The 21,055-nt window shown below is 52.4% G+C and overlaps 8 protein-coding genes across 8 annotated transcripts; 4 read left to right on the top strand and 4 right to left on the bottom strand.

The window, feature by feature from the left end:
* Nucleotides 1-997: 997 nt before the first annotated feature.
* Nucleotides 998-2,754, top strand: INS49_012485 (uncharacterized protein; the record flags this gene model as incomplete). The annotated part of the gene is made up of 3 exons (XM_043173188.1): nucleotides 998-1,898; nucleotides 1,970-2,352; nucleotides 2,416-2,754. 3 exons carry the CDS (start codon nucleotides 998-1,000, stop codon nucleotides 2,752-2,754), a joined length of 1,623 nt encoding a protein of 540 aa, XP_043022485.1.
* Nucleotides 2,755-2,938: 184 nt separating this feature from the next.
* On the bottom strand, nucleotides 2,939-4,795 carry INS49_012486 (uncharacterized protein; the record flags this gene model as incomplete). The annotated part of the gene is made up of 5 exons (XM_043173189.1): nucleotides 2,939-2,946; nucleotides 3,024-3,610; nucleotides 3,722-4,070; nucleotides 4,134-4,574; nucleotides 4,633-4,795. 5 exons carry the CDS (start codon nucleotides 4,793-4,795, stop codon nucleotides 2,939-2,941), a joined length of 1,548 nt encoding a protein of 515 aa, XP_043022486.1.
* Nucleotides 4,796-5,495: 700 nt separating this feature from the next.
* INS49_012487 (uncharacterized protein) lies at nucleotides 5,496-6,437 on the bottom strand (the record flags this gene model as incomplete). Its single annotated transcript, XM_043173190.1, has 4 exons — nucleotides 5,496-5,594; nucleotides 5,896-6,102; nucleotides 6,169-6,337; nucleotides 6,394-6,437. The coding sequence occupies 4 exons, from the start codon at nucleotides 6,435-6,437 to the stop codon at nucleotides 5,496-5,498; spliced, it is 519 nt and encodes a 172-aa protein (XP_043022487.1).
* A 1,980-nt stretch (nucleotides 6,438-8,417) lies between these two features.
* Nucleotides 8,418-9,575, top strand: INS49_012488 (uncharacterized protein; the record flags this gene model as incomplete). Its single annotated transcript, XM_043173191.1, has 4 exons — nucleotides 8,418-8,572; nucleotides 8,629-8,863; nucleotides 8,974-9,001; nucleotides 9,103-9,575. 4 exons carry the CDS (start codon nucleotides 8,418-8,420, stop codon nucleotides 9,573-9,575), a joined length of 891 nt encoding a protein of 296 aa, XP_043022488.1.
* A 1,712-nt stretch (nucleotides 9,576-11,287) lies between these two features.
* INS49_012489 (uncharacterized protein) lies at nucleotides 11,288-12,455 on the top strand (the record flags this gene model as incomplete). The annotated part of the gene is made up of 2 exons (XM_043173192.1): nucleotides 11,288-11,452; nucleotides 11,775-12,455. The coding sequence occupies 2 exons, from the start codon at nucleotides 11,288-11,290 to the stop codon at nucleotides 12,453-12,455; spliced, it is 846 nt and encodes a 281-aa protein (XP_043022489.1).
* Nucleotides 12,456-14,109: 1,654 nt separating this feature from the next.
* INS49_012490 (uncharacterized protein) lies at nucleotides 14,110-14,985 on the top strand (the record flags this gene model as incomplete). The annotated part of the gene is made up of 3 exons (XM_043173193.1): nucleotides 14,110-14,484; nucleotides 14,552-14,714; nucleotides 14,774-14,985. 3 exons carry the CDS (start codon nucleotides 14,110-14,112, stop codon nucleotides 14,983-14,985), a joined length of 750 nt encoding a protein of 249 aa, XP_043022490.1.
* Nucleotides 14,986-15,095: 110 nt separating this feature from the next.
* Nucleotides 15,096-17,838, bottom strand: INS49_012491 (uncharacterized protein; the record flags this gene model as incomplete). Its single annotated transcript, XM_043173194.1, has 6 exons — nucleotides 15,096-15,735; nucleotides 15,806-16,208; nucleotides 16,258-16,533; nucleotides 16,593-17,418; nucleotides 17,498-17,538; nucleotides 17,601-17,838. The coding sequence occupies 6 exons, from the start codon at nucleotides 17,836-17,838 to the stop codon at nucleotides 15,096-15,098; spliced, it is 2,424 nt and encodes an 807-aa protein (XP_043022491.1).
* A 1,839-nt stretch (nucleotides 17,839-19,677) lies between these two features.
* On the bottom strand, nucleotides 19,678-20,944 carry INS49_012492 (uncharacterized protein; the record flags this gene model as incomplete). The annotated part of the gene is made up of 4 exons (XM_043173195.1): nucleotides 19,678-20,021; nucleotides 20,077-20,521; nucleotides 20,574-20,672; nucleotides 20,741-20,944. 4 exons carry the CDS (start codon nucleotides 20,942-20,944, stop codon nucleotides 19,678-19,680), a joined length of 1,092 nt encoding a protein of 363 aa, XP_043022492.1.
* Between the last annotated feature and the right edge of the window lie 111 nt (nucleotides 20,945-21,055).

The following is a 21,055-nucleotide window of genomic DNA, read 5'->3' on the forward strand; positions in this document are numbered from 1 at the left end:
CCTTCAACCACGCTACTGTCACAGAGCTGAAAAGATGGATGCTTACCATGAGACCCTGTGAAGAGCGGTTCACTCGAGGCTTTTTCGAGACACAGGCACAGCCAGACTGTGAAATTGTGAAGCCCACAGGACCCTGCGCATTGCTACGCTCCACCTGGCAGGCAAGGCCTGTCACTGAAATACCGGCAGATCTTCACCTTGCAAATGACTGCCCCGACGCCACTCCGTCATCGACGTGCGGAGACCTTTGACAGTAGTGTCCCACGTCCCGACGAGCCTCAGACGCCACACCACGACCAATTTAGACCTCCTTGGTTGGTGCGTAGAGTAGCTGGTCCAGAACGTTGGACAAGTGAAGCCGGGCTTGACTGTCGCAAAAAGCATCAGACTACGCAGTCAATCACATTGTGTCGAGCTGGGGCTGGGCGCAGTCGGACCGGCCGTGGGCGATCCAGGGACGGGCCCAGGCCAAGTTGCATTTGCTACTACTAGCCTTGACTCGGGTGCCCCGTCCCCGTGGGGGACCATCGACAGCATAGGACCCGTACCACTGGGCGGTGGCAAGTTTTGTCCCGGGCTCGTGACTGGGTACCTCCTCCAACGAGGGCCAAGCATCCCCAGGTTCGAAACGTGGAGCCCCATCAGAGTGCCCATGTGCCAGGGAAGTGCCATAAGCCTTTCGGCCCTACCCATTGGCGACCCCGGCTTTGCTTGGGGTTCCCCCAGAGTGGGAACCCATCAGATTGGTTGAACGGGGTGAATGGTACTCTACTCCAACTCACCTTGACGGGACAGTCACTAGTTAACCATCGTCGATCTACCCCCTCTGCTTATAATAAGCCCGGGGTCTCTCCCACCTCCCGTTCAAGTCCGACTTTCGCTTCTCCATGCTGCAGCATCACTGGTTTTTTGACTTCAAACACCACGACTGGTATTCCTTCTCATCTTCCAGTCGCCATTGTATATCTGCCTCGCTCTCGATATACCAACACCCACCATGGCGAAACTATCTATCGCCAAGCCCAGGGATGAGGCCGGCAAGGCATGGCCCGCCATCTGCGTCGGCGCCTTTGTTGCGTTTGGCGGTGTTCTGTTCGGATATGACACAGGCACAATCTCTGGCATCCTCGCCATGCCGTACTTCCAACACCTCTTCTCTACCGGCTACCGCAACCCGACCACCAACGAGCTCGACATCTCCCCCTCCCAACAGTCCGCCATCGTCAGTATCCTGTCAGCAGGCACCTTCTTCGGTGCCCTAACGTCGCCTTTCCTGGCTGACAACATTGGGCGTCGACTGGCCCTCATTGCCTCCACTCTTGTTTTTGTCCTGGGTGTCATCTTCCAGACTGCCGCCATGGCTTTACCCCTCTTCCTCGCCGGCCGATTCTTTGCTGGATTCGGTGTAGGCCTCATCTCGGCTCTCATCCCTCTATACCAATCAGAGACGGCTCCAAAGTGGATCAGAGGAGCTATAGTAGGCGCATATCAGTGGGCAATCACCATCGGTCTTCTCCTGGCAGCTGTCGTGGATAATGCTACGGCCAACCGCAACGATACCGGATCGTATCGTATCCCGGTCGCTGTGCAATTCGCCTGGGCGATCATCCTGATCGGTGGCATGCTCATCCTGCCCGAGTCTCCGCGTTATTTGATCAAGAAGGGCAAGGGGGAGAAGGCCGCCCAAGCTCTGGGGTACCTTCGACGTCTCCCTGCGGACCACCCATCTATCGCCGCCGAGTTGGCTGAGGTCCGGGCAAACCACGATTACGAGATGAGCCTCGGAAAGGCGAGCTACATCGACTGCTTCCGTGGAGACATGATCAAGCGCCAGTTTACCGGCATGGCCCTCCAGGGACTTCAGCAGCTGACTGGCATCAACTTTATCTTCTACTACGGTGAGCCCATTCTCTCTGCCTTTGGCAGCCACTGTCATCAACAAGAATGATTAACTAACGTCCAATCCCAGGAACGCAATACTTCAAGAACTCCGGGTTGAAAGACGCCTTCGTTATCCAGATCATTACTTCTGTGATCAACGTCTTCTCGACACTCCCCGGCCTGTACGCTGTCGATAAATTCGGCCGTCGACCCCTGCTGTTCTGGGGTGCGGTCGGCATGGCCACCTCTCAGTTCCTCGTCGCCATGCTTGGAACCTTGACAACGAGCCAGGACTCTGCCGGTGCTATCATCGTGCACAACGTCGCTGCGCAGAAGGCGGGCATCGCCTTTGTCTGCATCTACATCTTCTTCTTCGCCTCGACGTGGGGTCCTCTTGCATGGGTCGTTACGGGCGAGATCTTCCCCCTGAAGCACCGAGCTAGGTCTCTGTCCATCACCACTGCTACCAACGTAAGTTGCCAAATATTTGAGACATCCCATTACTCAGCTTCAACCGCTGACACTTATCCACAGTGGCTCCTTAACTGGGCGATCGCATTCATGACGCCCTACCTTGTCAACTACGGCGAAGGCTATGCCAACCTGCAGTCGAAGGTGTTCTTCATCTGGTTTGGCTGCTGCTTCATCTGCATCTCTTTCGTCTACTTCTTCATCTACGAGACCAAGGGTCTGTCCTTGGAGGAAGTCGACGAGCTGTACTCGGAGATGAAGGGGTTGAGTGCTGCGAGGAAGAGCAAGAACTGGGTGCCCACTACCACCTTCCAGCAGCGGGGCTCCGTCGCTCACCAAGGTGGCGTTCTTGGGGGCGAGAAGGAGGCCAACTTGGAGCATTCCGAGGGGCCTGTTGCTTAATAGCATCACCCAGCGTGGCGAGTGTGGCTTTATCCTAAGTAAATAAGCGTGTAACTGGATGCCTTTATATATTCTTCGTTGACCCATGTTTATCTCGAAGTGTCGTTCAAGGCCCAACTTGCTCTTAGTCATCCTAAGCTATGAATGTTGATAAAGCACCAAGACCAAGCCTGGTGGCTTCCGATCACATCGCTCTGATCAAGACGAGCACTAATTGCTGTAATCGATATCTGACCTCAAAAACATCCCTTCCCTTTGACGAATCCTACACACAATCCCCCTCGCCCTGGGAAAGAGCTCGGCCTTGACGGTCCACTCGTCCTGGGTGGCGAGTTCGAAGTCGAACAGAGCGACCAGAGTCGCCACAGCCTTGTACACCTCCATCATGGCGAGATTCATCCCGATGCATTTCCTACTGCCCGCGCCAAAGGACAGGTCGCTGTCGTTGTACAGCCTCATCCTGTCGTTGAACGCGGCCTCGGGCTCGTCCTCGGACCGGAAAAACCGCCCCGGGCGGAACTCTTCGGCATCGGGGCCCCAGATCGCCTCGTTCCGGTGCATCACGTAGGCGTTGAACCCAAGGGCCGTGCCCTCGGGGACGAAGCGCCCGTCCGGGAGCTTGAGGCCCCCGGCCGGCACGACGCGCTCCTGGGGAAACAGGTTGCCCGGGTACAGACGGAGGGCCTCGCGGATGACGGCCTCGAGGTAGGGGATTGCCCGGGTTTGGGAGTAGGGTGCTGGTAACTGGACGCTTCCGGGCTGAGCGAACGGGGCTGCAAGAATTGCTTCTGATAGCTTTTCCCACACACCAGGGTTCTTGAGGCTGAGGTAGAAGATCGTCCGAAGAGCTGCGGCGCTGGTGTCGGCTCCGGCGGCTAGATTGACGAGGACATCTATTGTAGATAGTGAGATTCATTAGCCTGTGATTCGTGGGATGACCGTGACTGTGAGGGTTGGGAGATTGGACTTGCATGATATGAGCATAGTGTCATCCACAATATCAGGGTACTGCTTCTTAGCTTCGATGTAATGATCCATGAAATCAAGATCTTGCTCCACATCATGTCCATCTTGGCCGGTCAGCCTATCGGTCAATAGCTTGACTGCCAGCGCGGCGATGTTCGAGTAGGTCGGTGGTCCAATGCGATACACCGGGTTTTTATCGAGGAATTTGTCAAGCACAGGATACATGCCAATCGTGACTAAGTACTTCGAGGCTTTTACAGCCGTGGCAAGCGTCCCGTCAAAGTCAGATCCGTGATCCAGGAAACCGATGCGCTTGTTCATCGTTGTCTTGGCTACCGCGTCCCAGGCAACTGTTTACAGAGGCCAGTCAGAATATCACCGTACAAAGATATCGAAGTGGTATTATTGCTCACAAAACATGGCCCAATTTCCAAAGTCGAACGCTTTCCCCATTGCCCCATCGCCCCCGTCTGCAAAACGGTCCTGGAGCTGCTTCGCGAAGAATGCGACGACGTTGTCGATATGTGGTTCCATCCGCGAGACCGCGCTGGTAGTCCAGTATTTGGCCACCGGCTTCTTCATGAGGCTGTGCTCTACGGGGCGGACTTCGCTGAAGATATTGTATCTGGTCTCCTTCCCGACCTTGAAGCCGCTGACGGCGTGCCATTCGGTCTTCCTCCAGACCCCTTTGGTATCAAAACAGGTCCTGATCAGAGAAGCACACGTGTCGTAATCGAGGTCAAGATAGTTTGGGGCCATGCGGACGACCGGCCCATACTTCTGGTGCATCCTGTGAGTAGTGGTATGGATGGATCCATCGTAAGCGTACCGCATACGCCACAGGTTTGTCCAAGCTGTTGCATGCCTTTAGCTTAGGCCTGGCTCGGTCGGGGGCGGGAGGTTTGTACTGACATGCTAGAGCTGGTCCTGGGAATCCGCGCAGTGGCGATGTGATCCATGACACCAGGTAGGAGAGGACTAGGGTCAGAAATGGTACAAGCACGACTAATACGGCTGGATTAGTTGCCAGGGGCGTGGCGTTGTGCCACCCGAAAGAAGAGGATGTCGCATCCATCGCGGGTACAGGCCAGGCAAGCAAAAGGCAATTGACGATAATGTAGGGTTCAAATTTCTGACGTTCAGATCTCGCCCGGTCGGAACGAGGAAGCAACCCCTCCACGGAGAAGGTCCAATGGTATACATGTGGGAGAATGCTCCACTCCGGAGGCTAAACTCTTACGGTACCCATATTGTTGCAGTAACCTCGAGTGTGCCCCATCGGCCCAAGGCTAGGCTTCTTTTTAACAGCGAATCGAGACCCTGTCGTTGATAATGCCTGTGGAGCAGATCGACCACGCAGTGCTACCTTGTCGGCCTGTCAGCACGTTCCAGTACAGACTAGAGACTAGCACGTGACTAGGTGTGTGCAGCAGAGTCTAAGAGCTTGGCATGCGAACGGCACATTTCTCTATAGTTCCCTTCTTATATCGTTCGCGGACACGGCATTTCTAGGCAATAGAAAACTTCAATATAAAACCCATGGGGCTTGCCACTGAGTAGCCTTCGGGGATGCAAGCCACTCACTGCTGTGATCCATATCGGCTGCGAATTCCTGCGTTCTTGGTATCACAATTAGTCGATCTCATGTTGTCGATTACCGACCTACAGATGTACTAACTCCTTGGGGCGGATACAAGTTGCAATACCCACGACAATGCCCAGGATCCTGGTGACCTAGAAAAATCATGAGGATAATTTTCCAAGTGGGCTACCGATTACCTCGATGATGTGGAATCGAGAGGGAACAACAATTCGATGATCTCGCCATATTTCGTATTCGTTATCTGGACGGTGTGCTCGAGTAGGGGGATTCCCTACAGTCCATCATTAGGGACTGCTGCGCAAGGCCAAATTTGCCATGCTCACAGATTAATCCACATTTTGTGTACTTTTCCTCTGACCTGGGATCACGCTCTGTTCTAGCGGCCTTCTCTTAGTTATTAACCTGGCCTCGCGTGGGTGGTGCCCTCAAGGGACACTTGATTACACGTCAAAACTCAAGGTGACTGTAGCCACTCCTTGCAAAGACCTGAACTAATTACACAGAAACAAAGCCGCATGTTATTAATTCCATGCATAGCTATCAAACTAGGTTATCTTCCACCGCTGAGTTACCAGCAATCCCGCAAGGTCATCTGATGTCCACAGAGCCAAGAAGGTCGTGCTGTCAAGGGCGAGAAGACCTGGCCGGTGGGTACCACTACCTATCAAAGTTGGGTCACTCCAGGTGAAGCTATCGTCGGTACTGGTCCCTACCAAGAAGTCTGCGCCGTCCTCTAAATTCAGATTAGGCCCATTTACATCAGACATGTAGGAGGCAACCTTCCAAGACTCAGTCAGCGATCCTTTGCCTTACAATGTATCAAGTTGCACGCTCGGGAGACTCACAAGAATGCCGCCGACATTGGCGATCTGAGGGAACGCAGCACCTCGCCCGGCGGGTGGCTGGTAGAGCTCACCACGAGTGGGGTAGGTCGGTCCATTATGGTTGGAGGTGGCATAATGAATGCTGAACTGAGCATTGGGATCATTGCCAGCCTTTTCCTCGAATACCTTACTGCAAGAAATGTTAGTTAATATACTTGATCGAGAGGCACTGGCAGAAGTACACACTTGGTAGTAGGCACCTGGGTAGGTGTGCACCAATCATTCGGCATGGTCCTATTTTGGGCACACCGTCTGGCACCCGGAACAGAACAAGGCACACCAGCATTCCGAACATCAGCCACCTCCAGAATTATGTTGTCCTTCTTGCAAACCCTTGCCCAGACTCATGCAGTGTAACAGTGAGTAAAATGAACCCACCAAGCCCTCCAGATTATGAGACAAGGGATATCAAATGACATAAGATGGCTGGCTGATGTTTCGGTTTGACAAATGAACTACCATCACAGCGACACTGCTACAGCTGGTTGAGCGCTGCGCCCAACCGAATTGTGTATTGTTACACAGAAACCTCCTGCATCAGGCTAGCAGTGGCTGTGGCTAGTTATCTCGTGATGGGCCTTACCCAAATAGATTTTTGTATTTACCAGCACCTACTAGTACCCGCTGAACCTAAAATATACCTTAGCTGGGCTGTTGTATCTCATAGTCTCAAGAATTATTTACAATCTCATCTCGCCCTATACCTCTGTCATATCTTCCTCCATTTCATGGAACAGCGCCGCATTCCATTGTTCTAGTGAAGTGAATTCAACAGATCTAAGGTAAGCGCTACTAATAGATAAGAATTTCTTCGCACAGAACCTTGGGATCTGACATAGGAGAGATATCTAGGAGTCTTAAGGCGCCTTTGCAACGATTCCAACAAGTCGGTACCCAACCAACAAGCAACAATGCTAGGAATCAACCCAAAATATGCACCATTGGCAGTAAAATACGTCCAAAACTCCAATCACTCCGTTAGCTGGCATAGGGATGCTTTAAAATTCCACGCATTGTCAGCATGCATCCTGGTAGCTTTAATCATCTGTGTCAGTCTCTCCTCTGCCAACGGAGGTGTGTTTCAGATCGCCCAGCTCTACGCCGGACAGTGCAGCCGGGCCAAGGTCGTGAACCAGTGCATGCAGCTTATTTGTGCCATTACAGCAATTGGAATGAGTGTATCATTCGACTTCTTTATACGGCTGGTGTCCTCGCCCACGGTTGATGATCTCCGCGAGGCTCATTCACACAGCCGTTCCCTGGACATTAGGGTCCACTCCTTCCGCAACCTACGGCAGCTTTCACATTGGCGGAAGCTCTGGTGGGTTTCACTTGTCGCCATTAGCATCCCTCTCCAATTATTCTTCCATTCGTCTCATTCATTGTATACACATCAACTACATATTCTGTACTCATTGCCAGTGAGGCTTTCACTACAGGCACAGACTTTGTGTATCCGGGTGTGGCCTTCCTGGATCCGACTGCATATAATTCAACAACCGAAGTTCAATCCCACTTCTACGACATTCTGCCGGGGTTTCGATCCGCATCGATGAATTGGGCCAGCCAGGCTGGACATCCCAAACTGCCTGCACACATGTTTCCTAGACCCGATGGGCCTGCAAAGTCATCGCAACCTTTTGCTTATCTTTCAGACCGGGCCCGATGCCGATGCGAAAGGCTGGAAGGGGACTCAAGTCTGGAACAGCACCCCGCACGCCTATACCAACGACACTATCCATGAATACCAACCCGAGGCTGTCAATGCATTGTGATCATTCTCCCCCATATGCACTACTACACGATCTGGCTCAAGCGAGAACGCCATTCGGACCTACTGCAAAGGCGATTTCGTTAGTGCTGGATTCGATCTCCCTAAATCCAGCACTGGTTTAGAGGATCTTAAGGCGTGGCATGTATCATGGTTTGCGTATGATGAATTTTACCCTCCATCAGATGGGAGATTTGGGAGTGGTAATATTTCCTCCGAATACCGGGCCCTGGCCGTCAAGTACTGCCTGCCGGAGCCCTATTCAGCACCCTGTAAAATTTTCGTGTCGGGCCCTTTTCTACTCATTAGCCTGGTCTGTGTTCTCTTGGGATCCATCCTGAGTGTTCTGGTGTCTTCGTTCCACTGGCGGAAGGAGTCATGCCAATGTCTCGGAGATGCTTTGACAGTCTTCATGGTACATGGCCTGGACATCACCAGAATGTCTGATACAGATCCCATTGTGTGGAAAGATGCCAAGAAGCGGTGTGGACAGGTCGTCAGCAGGCGCATGTGGCTCTGGACGTACACACCCATTGGGCTATTTCTCGTGGGTGGGCCCGTTTTCTTTTCCGTGTTTGGCTCCTCATCTCTACAGTAGGTACCTATGTCTGTCAAATTCATTCGCAGGGGTGACACTGACGGCTTTGAAGATTTGATCACGACTTTGGGGACAGCATAGGCAACCGAATCATCCAAATGTCTAACTCCGACTATGGATTCGATTGCTTCAACACAAGTACGGCGACATTGCTCGCTTATTGTCTCACGACGAACTTGCCTCAACTCGCTATTTCGACCTCTTGCTTCACCTTCAGTTCTCTATATTCGACTATTTTCCAAGGCAAATACTGGGCGGACTTCGCTGTGAAAGCTCAGCAGCTCCGGGTAAGCTCCAAGCATGGCGCGCACCAAGTGACCACCCATGCCTTCCAGTTTCCTCTTCTGTGGGGAACCAGCTTCATCTACCTCCAAGCCTTACTGGGTTGGATCCTCAGTCAGACGATATACGTAATGCCATTGCAAGTAAGTGTGTTTCTACAGAGTGTAAGCGGTACTAGTCGTTGTCCGTATCCGCCTAAGACACCCTTGTGTGGCTTGGAAGGATTAACCTTGGCTTGATTTAGGCGTCTCTTTTTGGCATTCCGAGTTCGAATTCAATGACGTTGACGTGTATATGGGGTCTTCCGTTCAAGCCATGATCCCCGGTCTTGTTATTGCCGCAGTCGCTGCTGGGATTCCGGTCATCCTCAGCTTTCGCCCCCTGCCTTTGAAGTCCGTCATCGTTGGCACCGACTCGGCGGTCATTGCGAGTTACTCTCCGTCTAACACACCATCGGACAGGCAGGACGAAGACTTTGAGTGTCGACAGAATCCAGGCATCCAACTTGATAATCTCATGAGGTCGCGCAGGGACATCGGAAGGCTGAGATGGGGCGTACTGGATCTCGGAAGCGAACGAAATCAGCGGCCGGGTGTCCTTGGTCTGGGTACCGAGGAGGAAGTCATCAAAGTCTCCCCCATTGCTGGCCACAAGTACATTTCAGTTGCTTCAGCCTCCGATGGTGTCAACCACTTCTACCGAGGCCAAGCCGCCTGACAGCGAGGCTAAAAGTGCATTTGATGTCAACCTCTTCCGGGCAATGACACCGAATGATCTTTTTCGTCGTCTTATTGGAAGTGGAGAGTCGCTTTCAGAGCCTCCGAGCGATCCACGACCAGGACCAGGACTGCCGCGTGAAGAATGTGGCCGGCAGACTGGCCGACGAGCTTCGCGCACGAGGTGTTAGAAGCAACTTTAAGGAATGTGGTGCTACCAGGAGCATCGGGATTGCGCTCGACACGACAATCCCTGTGTACAGGAAACAGCGAAGACACAACTACAAGACCAAACGACACGAAGGCGACGCGAGGAGTTATGAGGATGGAGCGGAAGGTTGGCAGTTCATACTCTGGAAGCACACCACAATAATAAGCGTACTATAGTGAAATCAAGACTTGACGAGCGCGTTTCCCAGTCTCACTTCCATCACGGGAGGTGTTCCCGCCTCTCCAGTATCGGAGGCATCACTAGTGCACATCAAGAAAGGCTTCCGACCGAAGAGCAATTGTAATGGGACGAGATTGGAAAATGCTCTTGCCTTATTTTCTGCTGATCTTTGGGTTGACACAATTTCAACGGTGGCATTAGTAGCCCGTGCCTGTCACACCTGCTTCGCCCGTTCAATTAAAGTCATACACAGCTTTTCTAATACTGTATTTATCAACACACGATCCCGTAATGGTCAGCTGCAAAACGCATCTTTGTCTTTATCATAAAGCCCAACTTTTGTGTGAGGACTGTCCATTTGCTCTGGCAATTGTTGATAAGTATGCTGAAAGCAACGTAGGCGGTCTTTGTTGTCCTCATCGACCTTCGATGCTTCCGGACATTTATTGCGATCGGGGGTGGACCTTTGGCATTGTCGCCAGCTGCGCAATCATTCATTGGGTGCTAAAGTCCTTTCAGGGATAGGTATAAGTCCCAGCTCTGACCGTCAATGGCTAATTTGAGTCGTGTCTCACCTAGGCCTGCCGTGCTGCCACACAGACACGAGAGACGAGCCGGACTGCAAAATGTGTATAACATACATTAGGCGTTACAATGTGAGTATGCTCAATGCAAACCCAAGAACTTAAATCTTAAGAAAATACTGGCTTGCTATAGCACTGGATGCGCAAACAACCTGAGAACATGTGACTAAATCTTGAGAAAACAGTGCCCCCAGGGCAACGGACGGCCAAATACGGAACACGTACTAGAGTCCACAGTGCCATGCTCCAACCCGATTCCCTGCGTCGGTGATGGATTTGGGATCCGGGATGTCAGGTTCTCAGGCCCTTGCGAGCAACACACATCAACAAATGCCTGGGCGACATTCAATCATTCCGTCGTCCATGGACAATCCACGTTTGATTTGACCAATGCGCAAGATCTCGCTACCAATATCACTCGTTACATAAATAATCTTCTGGATCTTCTGGCCGTCCTCATGAATGAGGCACTCCCCAAAACATTGCATGCGACCGAATATGTCAGTCTTCAGAGTGCTGTTGAGACAATCGCTAGTAAGCACCCTACCCTCCTCTGCGCTCCGCCCACGAGTATTCTCGGAGGAAGAAAATTGGCATAGGAATAAATGACCAAAGTCGGCTTGTACTCTACGACCGTGATCCGAGAATCTGACACACGGGGCAATAGGAGAACTGAGATGCCCAAGATGCACCGACGATATTACGACCTGCCCCTGTCAACCAGGGCAGAACCGAGCGATGTACAACATATCACGCGCATTCCGGACTGCCGAGGCCCAAAGGGTGCTTACGCTTCTGAGGCACCGGTTCGGCGAATCGACAGTGCGGCAAGCTGCTCAGAACTGTGCCAGCTACGCAGCCGCCCAGAACTGGCAAGAGGCACAGCCGAGCTTGCTTTATGATGTTGACCCGCCCACACACGAGTCGGCCGTCGTAAAGTCGAGGACGCAATGCGAGGCGATTATGGAAACTATGAGACGTCGAAAGACGCTTTTTAACAACCATCCAGATGCGCTCGGACGCGTACAGTGGAGTGCACTGCAAATTATTGGCTCATTTTTGACGTTTGATAATGTAGGTAGACCCATGCACCTAAGGATTCAAAAGCTACTGGAACTGCAAGATCAGAGCCTTACTTCGAGGATGCTTGGTTCTGGTGGTGTTTTGGGCCTCGACAATGTCATCCTTTTCCACATGGCGGCATAGACTAACATGGGCAATTCAGGGAGTCCCGGTGGAGCTTGCTGATTTTATTGGACAAGCCCTTGTGCCCATGCTTTACCCATCAGATGCACGTTATGACTTACAGTATAGATTTCGCGTCGGCATTGATTCGGCTGACGGGTCGCCAAGAGCACACATCAAGCCGAAGTTCACTGACGAGGAATTCTGGGACTCCTACCATAACATGATCGAAAATTTCGAAGCGCTGGTCCGCCGTAATGACGAGCACAAAAGAGACCTGAACGCGATAGCGGTCGCACTCGACAGTCGGATGGAGGACGTCCGCAACACGTTCTACGACCTCCTCGCCGGGGAGCGCGTGGCCTTCCACGTCATCGCGAGGGACCTGCTCCCAGTCACCAAACACGTCCCGATCGAGGAGCTCGAGCGCGACCCCCCGGCGACGTGTACCGTGTGTGGCCTGATGTTCTCTCAGCAGGAACAGGAGCCACCAACTCCTACCGTCTTCGACTACGGTGTTTACCAGGAGCGTGGCCAGATGATCCACAGCCCCATGCGCTACCAGGAATGTGCCTACGTGCCGCACCAGCATGCTTTCTGCATGCGCGAGTGGGCTAGGCTGCTGATGGAAAAGGACGCTGACAACATCGTCACTGGGATCAAGGCAAAGGATCACTGGAGGTGCAACACTTGTTTTGTTGATCCCTGGAGGGCTGGTTGACATAGGCTAGGCAGGCCGTGGAGATCACTGTGCTTCGATGATTTTGCAGGAAAACGGCACCTGGAGCATAAGTTTGAGATAGTCTCAATTGGAAATTGATGCAGAAATCAGGTCGAGGTGGGGTCAGACTTAATTTTCTGGACACAAAGCAAATTTACATTGGGCAAATCTGGAAATACATTCGAATAACTGTCTCCAAATATTCGGAAAGTTAAGCTGCGAGCTGATATGAGTCCAGGAGACATCCAAAGCTGGGGTAATCATAGCTCTGACAATTATGTTTTCTCGAACACCAATGGACCTTCGAACTTTGCTTTCGGGGGTCCAATATTCCCTCACGCTGACAAGATAAATACACGATAGGCACTGCATCTAGACAAGACATTTGTCATATTTCGAGAAGGAACTTCTGAGATGAGCTACCAAGGATTGTCCATTAAGCAGCGGAAAGTAAATATTAATCAATAAGTGCACACCGAGGCATGCTTGGACAACGGACTCAGCTTTCTAAAGGTATGACAAAGGGAACGGAGTTACCTAGAGCGGTATGCTCGCCATCGTCCCAGAGGCCAGATCAAAGGCAGTGAGGTCAAAAGCCCACTGAGCAGGTGGCCGCTTCCGAAAACATCGTCCCTAGCTGTCATCATAAGTATTAAAACTTTTACCTCTAATCTGCAGTCCGTTCATTCTACCGTAATTACAGACGGCAGGCGTATTTCAACGTCAATGGCCCCGGAGCAATTTGACATTTAGTCATATTCGTGTGGGGAGATTCATCATAGCTTCACCCGGAACTTACTAGTATATGGAAATGCTTTAGACTCGCCGGATTGCATACTGATATTACTCTGCTAGGAAACAGGCAAACCTCTTTCTCACCTACGCCCATAACAATGTGCCCAACACAACTTACTCGAACCCTTCCTAATATTCCGTGTCTCAACATTTTTTGTTACCTCAAGTGCAGCCGGCTATGGACCAGCTGATGAGCGGCACAGTCCCAACCCATCACCTGACAGACGGCTTGACATTGAAGGGATTTGACGCATTCTGCCACGAGAAGGCCGGGCTTTACTTGATGCAGGCTGAAGTTGCGAGCAAGACTAGCGTCATTGGAGGCTTGGAGACGGTAGTCGATGGCTTTGGGGTAAATTGGGGGAAGCATGAAGACGGTCTCCAATAATCTTAAGTAGGAGGCACGGAGGTTGGAGGTAGTTCAAAGTGGGGTTCGGTGCCAGCTACTACCTAGGTATGGGGCTGTCTTGGACTCAGAACCTCTGCCAGAGTGGAGGACGCTGGCTGGACACGTGTGGGTACGTGTTCCTGGTTGCGAGATACGTAGGGGAAGGATTGAAGACCGCATGATTGCTTGACATCACATGTTGGATGCAACAGAAATGATTATTTCGTTCGAATGTGGCGCTTTCTTGTCACGCATCACTTCGAGTGCTCTGCTAGGCTCGGCGGACGAAAAGGGTAATGCGGAAGGCGCTTCCGATGAGGACAGCGAACCAGTTTCCCACTCCTCAGCCCATATAACAACGGCCTGTGCCTGACAGAAAAACTTGTGGATCATTAGATCTGTATATTGTTGTTCATTTACAAGTCCAATCCAGGAGCCTTCGTCTCCCTGTCTTAGGAAAACAACCTCACAATGCAGACTCCGTCCCTCCTCTCTGTCGCACTGCTGCTGTCTCCCGTCTTGGGAGGGGGCATGCCAAAACCAGACGAGAACGTTCCGCCCAAGATCGAGCCGTCCAAGCTTGAGAACTTCACCTGGACAGACCCCTTCTCCTCCCCCAAGCTCGCCAACTTCGACGCCAGCTGCGAGAGCCAGCGCACCTTCAAAGCCTTCGAGTACCAGCTCCATGACCTCCAACTGCCCGAGCCCAAGGGCCTGCAGCCATACGGCGAAGCGCTGAAGACGTTCTTTGGCGGGCGCCCGTACCCGGGCGGGTGGGACGGGGTTGATGCACACCGGTATGAGCGGAATCTTCTGAAGATGGAGTACGCGGATGTCCCCGTCAAGGTGAGAGTGGATCGAGGAGGAGGAGCGGAGCGAGGGCCCCGGGAAGGGCCTATTCGCGGTCTACCAGAAGCCTGCCGAGGGAGAGACGGTCAAGAAGACGGCCAAGCTACCAGACGCGGACAAGGCGGACAAGTTGAGGCCGTTGGACGAGAAGAGAACTGTCATCTTTGCCCCCGGCGCGGTCTATGAGACTTTGCCGCTGTGGGTTGCCGAGGGCAGCAAATGTGAAGGTAAGACCACAATTCGATTTCTACGGCTCTCTACACTTAGTGACTCTTGTTCTCGTTAGCCACATTGACGGACCTGACCAAGTACGGCCCCAAGTTGGTCGACGGCGGTGTTGTTGCGTGGCCCACAGACTACACGACCCCTGATAGGAGCACGAAGGAAAGGAAGATGGAATTCACCATCAAGGCGCAAGTTTTGAGCGCGAAGGCGGGTGTGTCACCGGACAAAGAGGGTCAGGATGCGGTCAAGCCCGACAGCAAGGATGAGCTGTAAATTTTAGAGAGTCGTTTCATATCCGTGGCGCCAGAGGACAGCTTCTATTTGGGAACAACTTCCATGTATAGAGTTTAAATTCTCAACCGTTGATCCAAACGGATGCTGCATCAAGTGAAATACCCGGTCGAGATGCTTGGAGGCAGGTCTTCATCCCGTACTCCCCAGCTACTCTCGTTCGCACCCAGTGTCAGCTCCAACACGCCACCATCCCTGTAGAAAGAGTGCGTGATCCAATTCTTGGTGTAGGGCTGCCCATCCAATGTGGCGCTCTGCACATAGATGTTCTTGTAGCTGTCCCCATCAAAGTTGATATTTCGGATCGTCGCGGTGTTGCCTGTCAGCGGGTTTGTAACGTTGACCTCCCTGAAGAACGGCGGCGTGATGAGATACACGTCCTGTCCGCTGACGGGCCACAAGCCCATCATGGTCAGGCCGATGAAACTTCCCATGGCACCGCTGTCGTCATTTCCGGGGATGCCGTTGACCGAATCGTTGAACTGGCTGGGGATGTAGAAATGCCGATAGTACGAGGACAGCCCGGGGCGACCTCCATAGTGGAACTGGTACGTGGGCAGGAATGATTGCTCGTCGCCGATGTAGTTCAGACCTGGCGTATCGAGGAAGTACTGCAGCCGCGAAACGAAGGTTTCGGGACCGCCCAGGGTGGTAACTAATGTAGCCATGTCCTGAGGTACGTAAAATGTGTACAGCCATGAGCTGCCCTCATATGTCTCGTGTCCGTTGGCGCTAGCAAAAGATATCAGTGTCAGTTTGCTGTCACTCAGCGCTTGATTTCACATCGGAGAATGGAACTTACTTCAGGTAGCACGAGGTGAAGTTGTACAACAGAGAGCAGAGAGACGGATCCTGGAACCCAAAGGTACCATTCAGATACTTGGGCATCAGAAATCCAGTGTATCCGCTCTCAACGAGGGGGCTCTGATCCTGTGAAATGTTGAGGAAAGATGTCTGGTCCGCCTTGTAGAGGTTCGCCCAGTACCCCGAGCTTTCGATGTACTTCTCGACATCGGCGGTTTTGTTGAGTCTCTTGGCCATGAGAGCAATGACAAAGTCGTTGTAAGCGTACTCTACTGTCCGAGAAACCGACCTCGTAAATGGCCCGATGCCATATGGGTCGAAGTCATCGGCGGGTATATAGTTCAGGCTCTTCCAGCTAGCAAGACCTCCCCGGCCTTCAACTGACCATATCGGCGGTTCGACTGCACTTTTACGTTAGACATGCTTGGACTTATTATAGTGAAGACTCACCTTCGGCGTCTTTTACGACAGCTTCGTATCCTGTTTCCCAGTCGATCCCTTCTGTGAGACCTTTCACAAACGTGTCTGCAAGCACAACATCCGCATTGGAACCGCCCTGTGTGAATCCCTTGCACAAGTCCATCCGGCAGTCAGGCAGATATCCTTCAAAGCGGTATATATCGATCAAGCTCCGTATCATGAGAGTCTGGCTGAGGGGATCAAGCAGGGTGATAAGAGGGTGAATGCTGCGGTATGAGTCCCAGATACAATAAAAGGAGTCGTAATCTACGGTGTCACGTTCAGCCCGTGCTTCCTCGAAAGGACTGAAGGGTTTAGGTACTTACATGGTTCAGAACTCTCCCATAGTGGATTTTCGCCGGTCACGTCCTGCGGCGAGATAAAGGTCCGGTACAAGCCGGACCAGAACGTCGTCAAGAAGGTACTGTTGACACCAGTCGGGTCCACGGAAACAACGCCCAGCTTCGTCCTCCACGCAGCCTCCGCAGCATCTTTCGTGCCATCGAAGTCGAAGTCCCCAGGTACCTCCGCCTCGGCGTTCTGGCACGCCCGGTCCACGCTGAGGTAGCTCAGCCCGACCCTCACTCGGATCTGGTCGGCCTCGTCCGGTGGATGGAACTGCACCCACGCACCGCCCGGGATCGGGCTCGTGGAGCCTGTGCCGTACGTGCGCAGGGATTTTGGCTCGCGGCCAGGCCGGTTGTTTTGGAAGATGCCGGTGTCGCGGATCGATGCGCCCTGGAAGTCGGCGCAAAAGTGCAGGTCGTAGCTCCCGTCGCCGAAGGATGGGCCGAAAGTCCCGTTGCCTACTATACGGCCCGTGCCAGGATCGACGCTTATACTGCCGTTGCTGCGGCTGTTAGACAGGTCTGTCAGGTCGACCAGAATCAGAGGGCTGTATGGTAGGGCGGCGGCTGAGGTGTTGGACAATGGCCCTGGGAAAGTGATGCGGTAGAGGGCAGTGTGGTTTGTCACGGTCATCTCCGTGTGAATAGACGTGTTCAGCGACAGAGCAAAGTAGCCTGGGCTGGCCTGTACCGTCTCATTGACACGTTTCGATGCTCGCAGTGCCTTTGGAAACTCGCATTGGTATATATCGTCCTCAGGGCAGCCCGTCTGGGGGAAAATTGGGAAGTTGCCTTTTCCTTGTCCCTAAATGATACAGCTGGTGTGATTAGTCGAGGGCCATCAGTAATTCCTGAACCCTCATTGGGTCGCCGGGGGTGCTTACACCCCCTGTGCCGCTGTCGTGCATGTGTGAAAACCCAGTGACTGCGTAAGAATTGGCTTGTTAGTCCTTGTGTCTAAAACGGGACAGCATGTTGGATTCTTACTCTCGCCATCATCAGACGCGTAGCCGCCTTGCCGTTCATCACTACCCACGTCGGCCACTGCCTTTGCCATGCCGAAGGGCAAGGTAGCTCCCGGGAAGACATGACCGCCATTGGTGGTCCCGATGAGGGGGTCGACATACTGAAGGAAATCTGTGCTCGTGTTCTGGCCGAGCACCGGAACAGTGCCGTCGACAAGGAGCTGGGTGAGCAGCAGGAACCAAGAATAACGTCCTGCCATCTTGTCATGGACTGGCTTCAGGATTTTGGATGCCCCTCAGATTGTCGAACAAAAAGAGGGAGGTACCTATTTATCGAACCCGAGCCAAGCCTTAACACGCAGCGGTTCATCCCATTTCGGGCGCGTGAATCACTGCAGATAGTGACTTCGAGCCATCCTGCACTCCAACGTTACACTCTCGGATATTTGGCTCGTTGCGGGGTCACAGGTAATTTCACTGACGATGCAAAGCATCATTCACACGGCAGGGGGTCTGCTGGGCGCGGGGCATCTGACTTGGCTAAACAGGTTTGGTCAGGTCTTCTGAGCATGGCGAGACTGCAACTGACCGTCGCACCTAGTATGGATTCAGTATCGCCCACCTGACCAGCTATTGGGGTTGCAGATCCATAGGTACAACTGCGGAATGTGGATGGACATCCTCGGGCAAGCAAGAACCGGGCCTCGCATTGATAGCTTCCAAGCATTTAGCTCGTTTGTCGGCTAGAAAGTCTCCAAAATCGGGACATGGAACAACCTTGAAAGTCTGGGAGGCAGGGTGCCATTATCAGGAACCTTCCAATATCACCCCTGGCCAGCTGAACTAAAATCTTCAAGGTCGAACTTAGTGGCAGCTGTCCCGTACCTAAAGCAGCCGCCTGACCTTCCGCTTGGTGCTCCAGGCTCAATGGCCCTGCGCTCTGTAAACAACCAAAGCTTCACTCAAGCCCCAACTAAAGTAAACCGAGACCGTTCTCAAGGGCCTGGCTTGTCGCATCAAACACGTCACCTCGCGCAGACAGATGTCGTCTTCATCCCCGAGATCCCTCCAAGTTTCTGAAACATGGCCGGATACTGAAGTGAGGAGTGACACAACCAGGGAAGGCCCCAAGAATTTTTGAGCTGCCGTAACGACATCTAGAAACTGGACCAGAAGATGCTGCAGGTCTGTGAATACCTCAGTGTATACATATAGATAGAGAGTGGAGACTATTTGTATTCTTTGAGTTCCTCCCCTAAGCTGGAACAACAATGATTGTCCTGATGGGATAAGAGACAGTGTACTTAGTAGGCAATGATAGTCAATTTCGCTATGCATGGCTTTGGACAGTGACTATTCAGTCTACTTCTGCATGTGTTTCAAAAGGAGCCAGTCCATCGCTCGAGACATCCGACACATGGAGGACATCCTGCCCCTATCAGATCGTTAATCTTGGCAAGGATTTCGTGTCCAGTCAACATTTTAGTGGTTGTCGGTTGAGTTGCCCAAGGACAAAGTTTGGTGCTGGTGGGATTCCCTCCTGTGGGATCGCTTCCTGTGTGATGACCTCTCCCCTTCTCTGGGATAACCTCCTCTGGGATAGTATCCTCTGGGACAACCTCTTCTTCAACAGCCTCCTCTGCGACAACCCTCCCATTCCTGCGGAGATACGCTCTCTCGACAAAAATGTAAAAGCGAAACGACCCTCGAACGTACCTAAAAGTGTCGGCCCGTGACCTCGTCGCTTTGGTCCTCGTAAACTGGCAATATTACCCTGACTTAGTGATCCCAGACCTCTATGAGAAGAACATCAGAGGTTCTGTCCAAGACCAAAAGTGTGGTCGATAGCACTCTTCACGCAGAGACCGTCGATTTGCAGGCGGCAGCACGTGAAGACTTCGTGATGTGCCCCGCCTCCTCCGGCAGAGACGAATCGTCGGTGTCATACACACAAGTGACTTCTTGGTTCCCTTCTGTTTTGAAATACGATGTCATCCCGGACATCGCCTCGGTCGATGTCATCTGGGACGCATGAACTTTTGGAGTGCACGGACTGGATTTTGGGTACGAGTTTGACCATGTTCACCGTTTCCAAAATTTTAACCACCCTCTGGTCTTCCTGAAACGTTATGTGGGCCCGTGGCATCTTCGTCGTCTACTCGCACCCAGACACCATTCCTATGCGTATGCCTGGTAAGCTCGATCTGACTGGTAAAGTGAATGCCGTCGCTGTCGACGGGGGTGGTCGCCCCGGCCGAGACCTTGACTGAATGCGACCCGGCATTCTCGTGGCTTCCCGGCTGGTAGTTCTGGTTTGATGACTTCTGCGATGTGAAGCGTTGAATGAACCTCCGATACAAAGGTCGGTACGTCGGAATCGAAGTGGCCAGAATCCCAACTAGGAGCTCAGCAGCAGTCACAAAGGCTGACGGCACATTGGTCCCTAGATTGAAGTAAATTAGAGAATGTATACTTTCGATTGCGGGCGGTGAACTCACAACTGACGTCGGGCGTGGAGCCTACCATGAGACTGAACGCCAATCTAATAATGCTGACGATACAGGCACTGCTACCCATCGCAAAAGTGAAGATGATGAGGTGCTTCTTCTGCTTCGAGATCTGAAGTCGCAATACCGAGGGAATAGGCAAGATCAGGATGACCAGATCGGTCACGACGTTCAGCACTCCGGCAATAAGTACGAGCAGTCCGTAGTTGACACATGAACCACCTGGAATTGTCTGGTCCCACCCGTATGCAATCGGCGTGCACTGTCCGATAGAAACACCGGCAGCCGAGATCGTCAAGCCGGCAACAAAGGCATGGACAGCCCAAAGACAGTAATGGAAGCGGCGTGAGATGAAAATCGAGCCATATAATTTGAGGATACTGAACTTGAGGAACCCCATAGACAAGTAGTAGCATACTTCCGTGGCGATACTCCACTAGTTGCGGTTAGCAAGTACAAAGTCATTCTTTTCTGCGCCAGTGACTTACTATCTGAAGCAGTCGCCCGTCTGTCACAAAGATGATATGCAGCCCCTCTCCATAACGCGTGGTCACGGAGAAACAGACAAGGTAGCCGATGTACCAGAACTAGACGGCAGAATATGATGTCAGCTTCCTGAATCCCTTGAATCATTCCGAGGGTGTGACACGTTTACCCATGCAATTATAAATAAGAAGTCACTTGTCTCGACTCTTATACGGCCGTAGCTGACTCTGCGAGACCAGAACCGCAGTACAAGGACAATTATGGAGGCGACACCACAGATGATGTTGCAGGCGAGAATGTTCGGAACAAGAGTGTCCTCCTTGTGTTCCATCATCCAAGCAATCTCTTCTTCGGTGGGGGCTCTGGCCGGCATGTTGACGGATAAGCCTCTTCAGCAGCCTTGAATTTAAATGCCAATAAGCAGGAAAACGGCTACGCTAGCATAGAAGAGAAGAAAGCCGCATTTGTTAGGGGAAAAGACTGG

This window comes from Diaporthe citri (assembly GCF_014595645.1).
Source record: "Diaporthe citri strain NFHF-8-4 chromosome Unknown scaffold_6, whole genome shotgun sequence".
In the NCBI taxonomy this organism is placed as follows: Eukaryota; Fungi; Ascomycota; class Sordariomycetes; order Diaporthales; family Diaporthaceae; genus Diaporthe; species Diaporthe citri.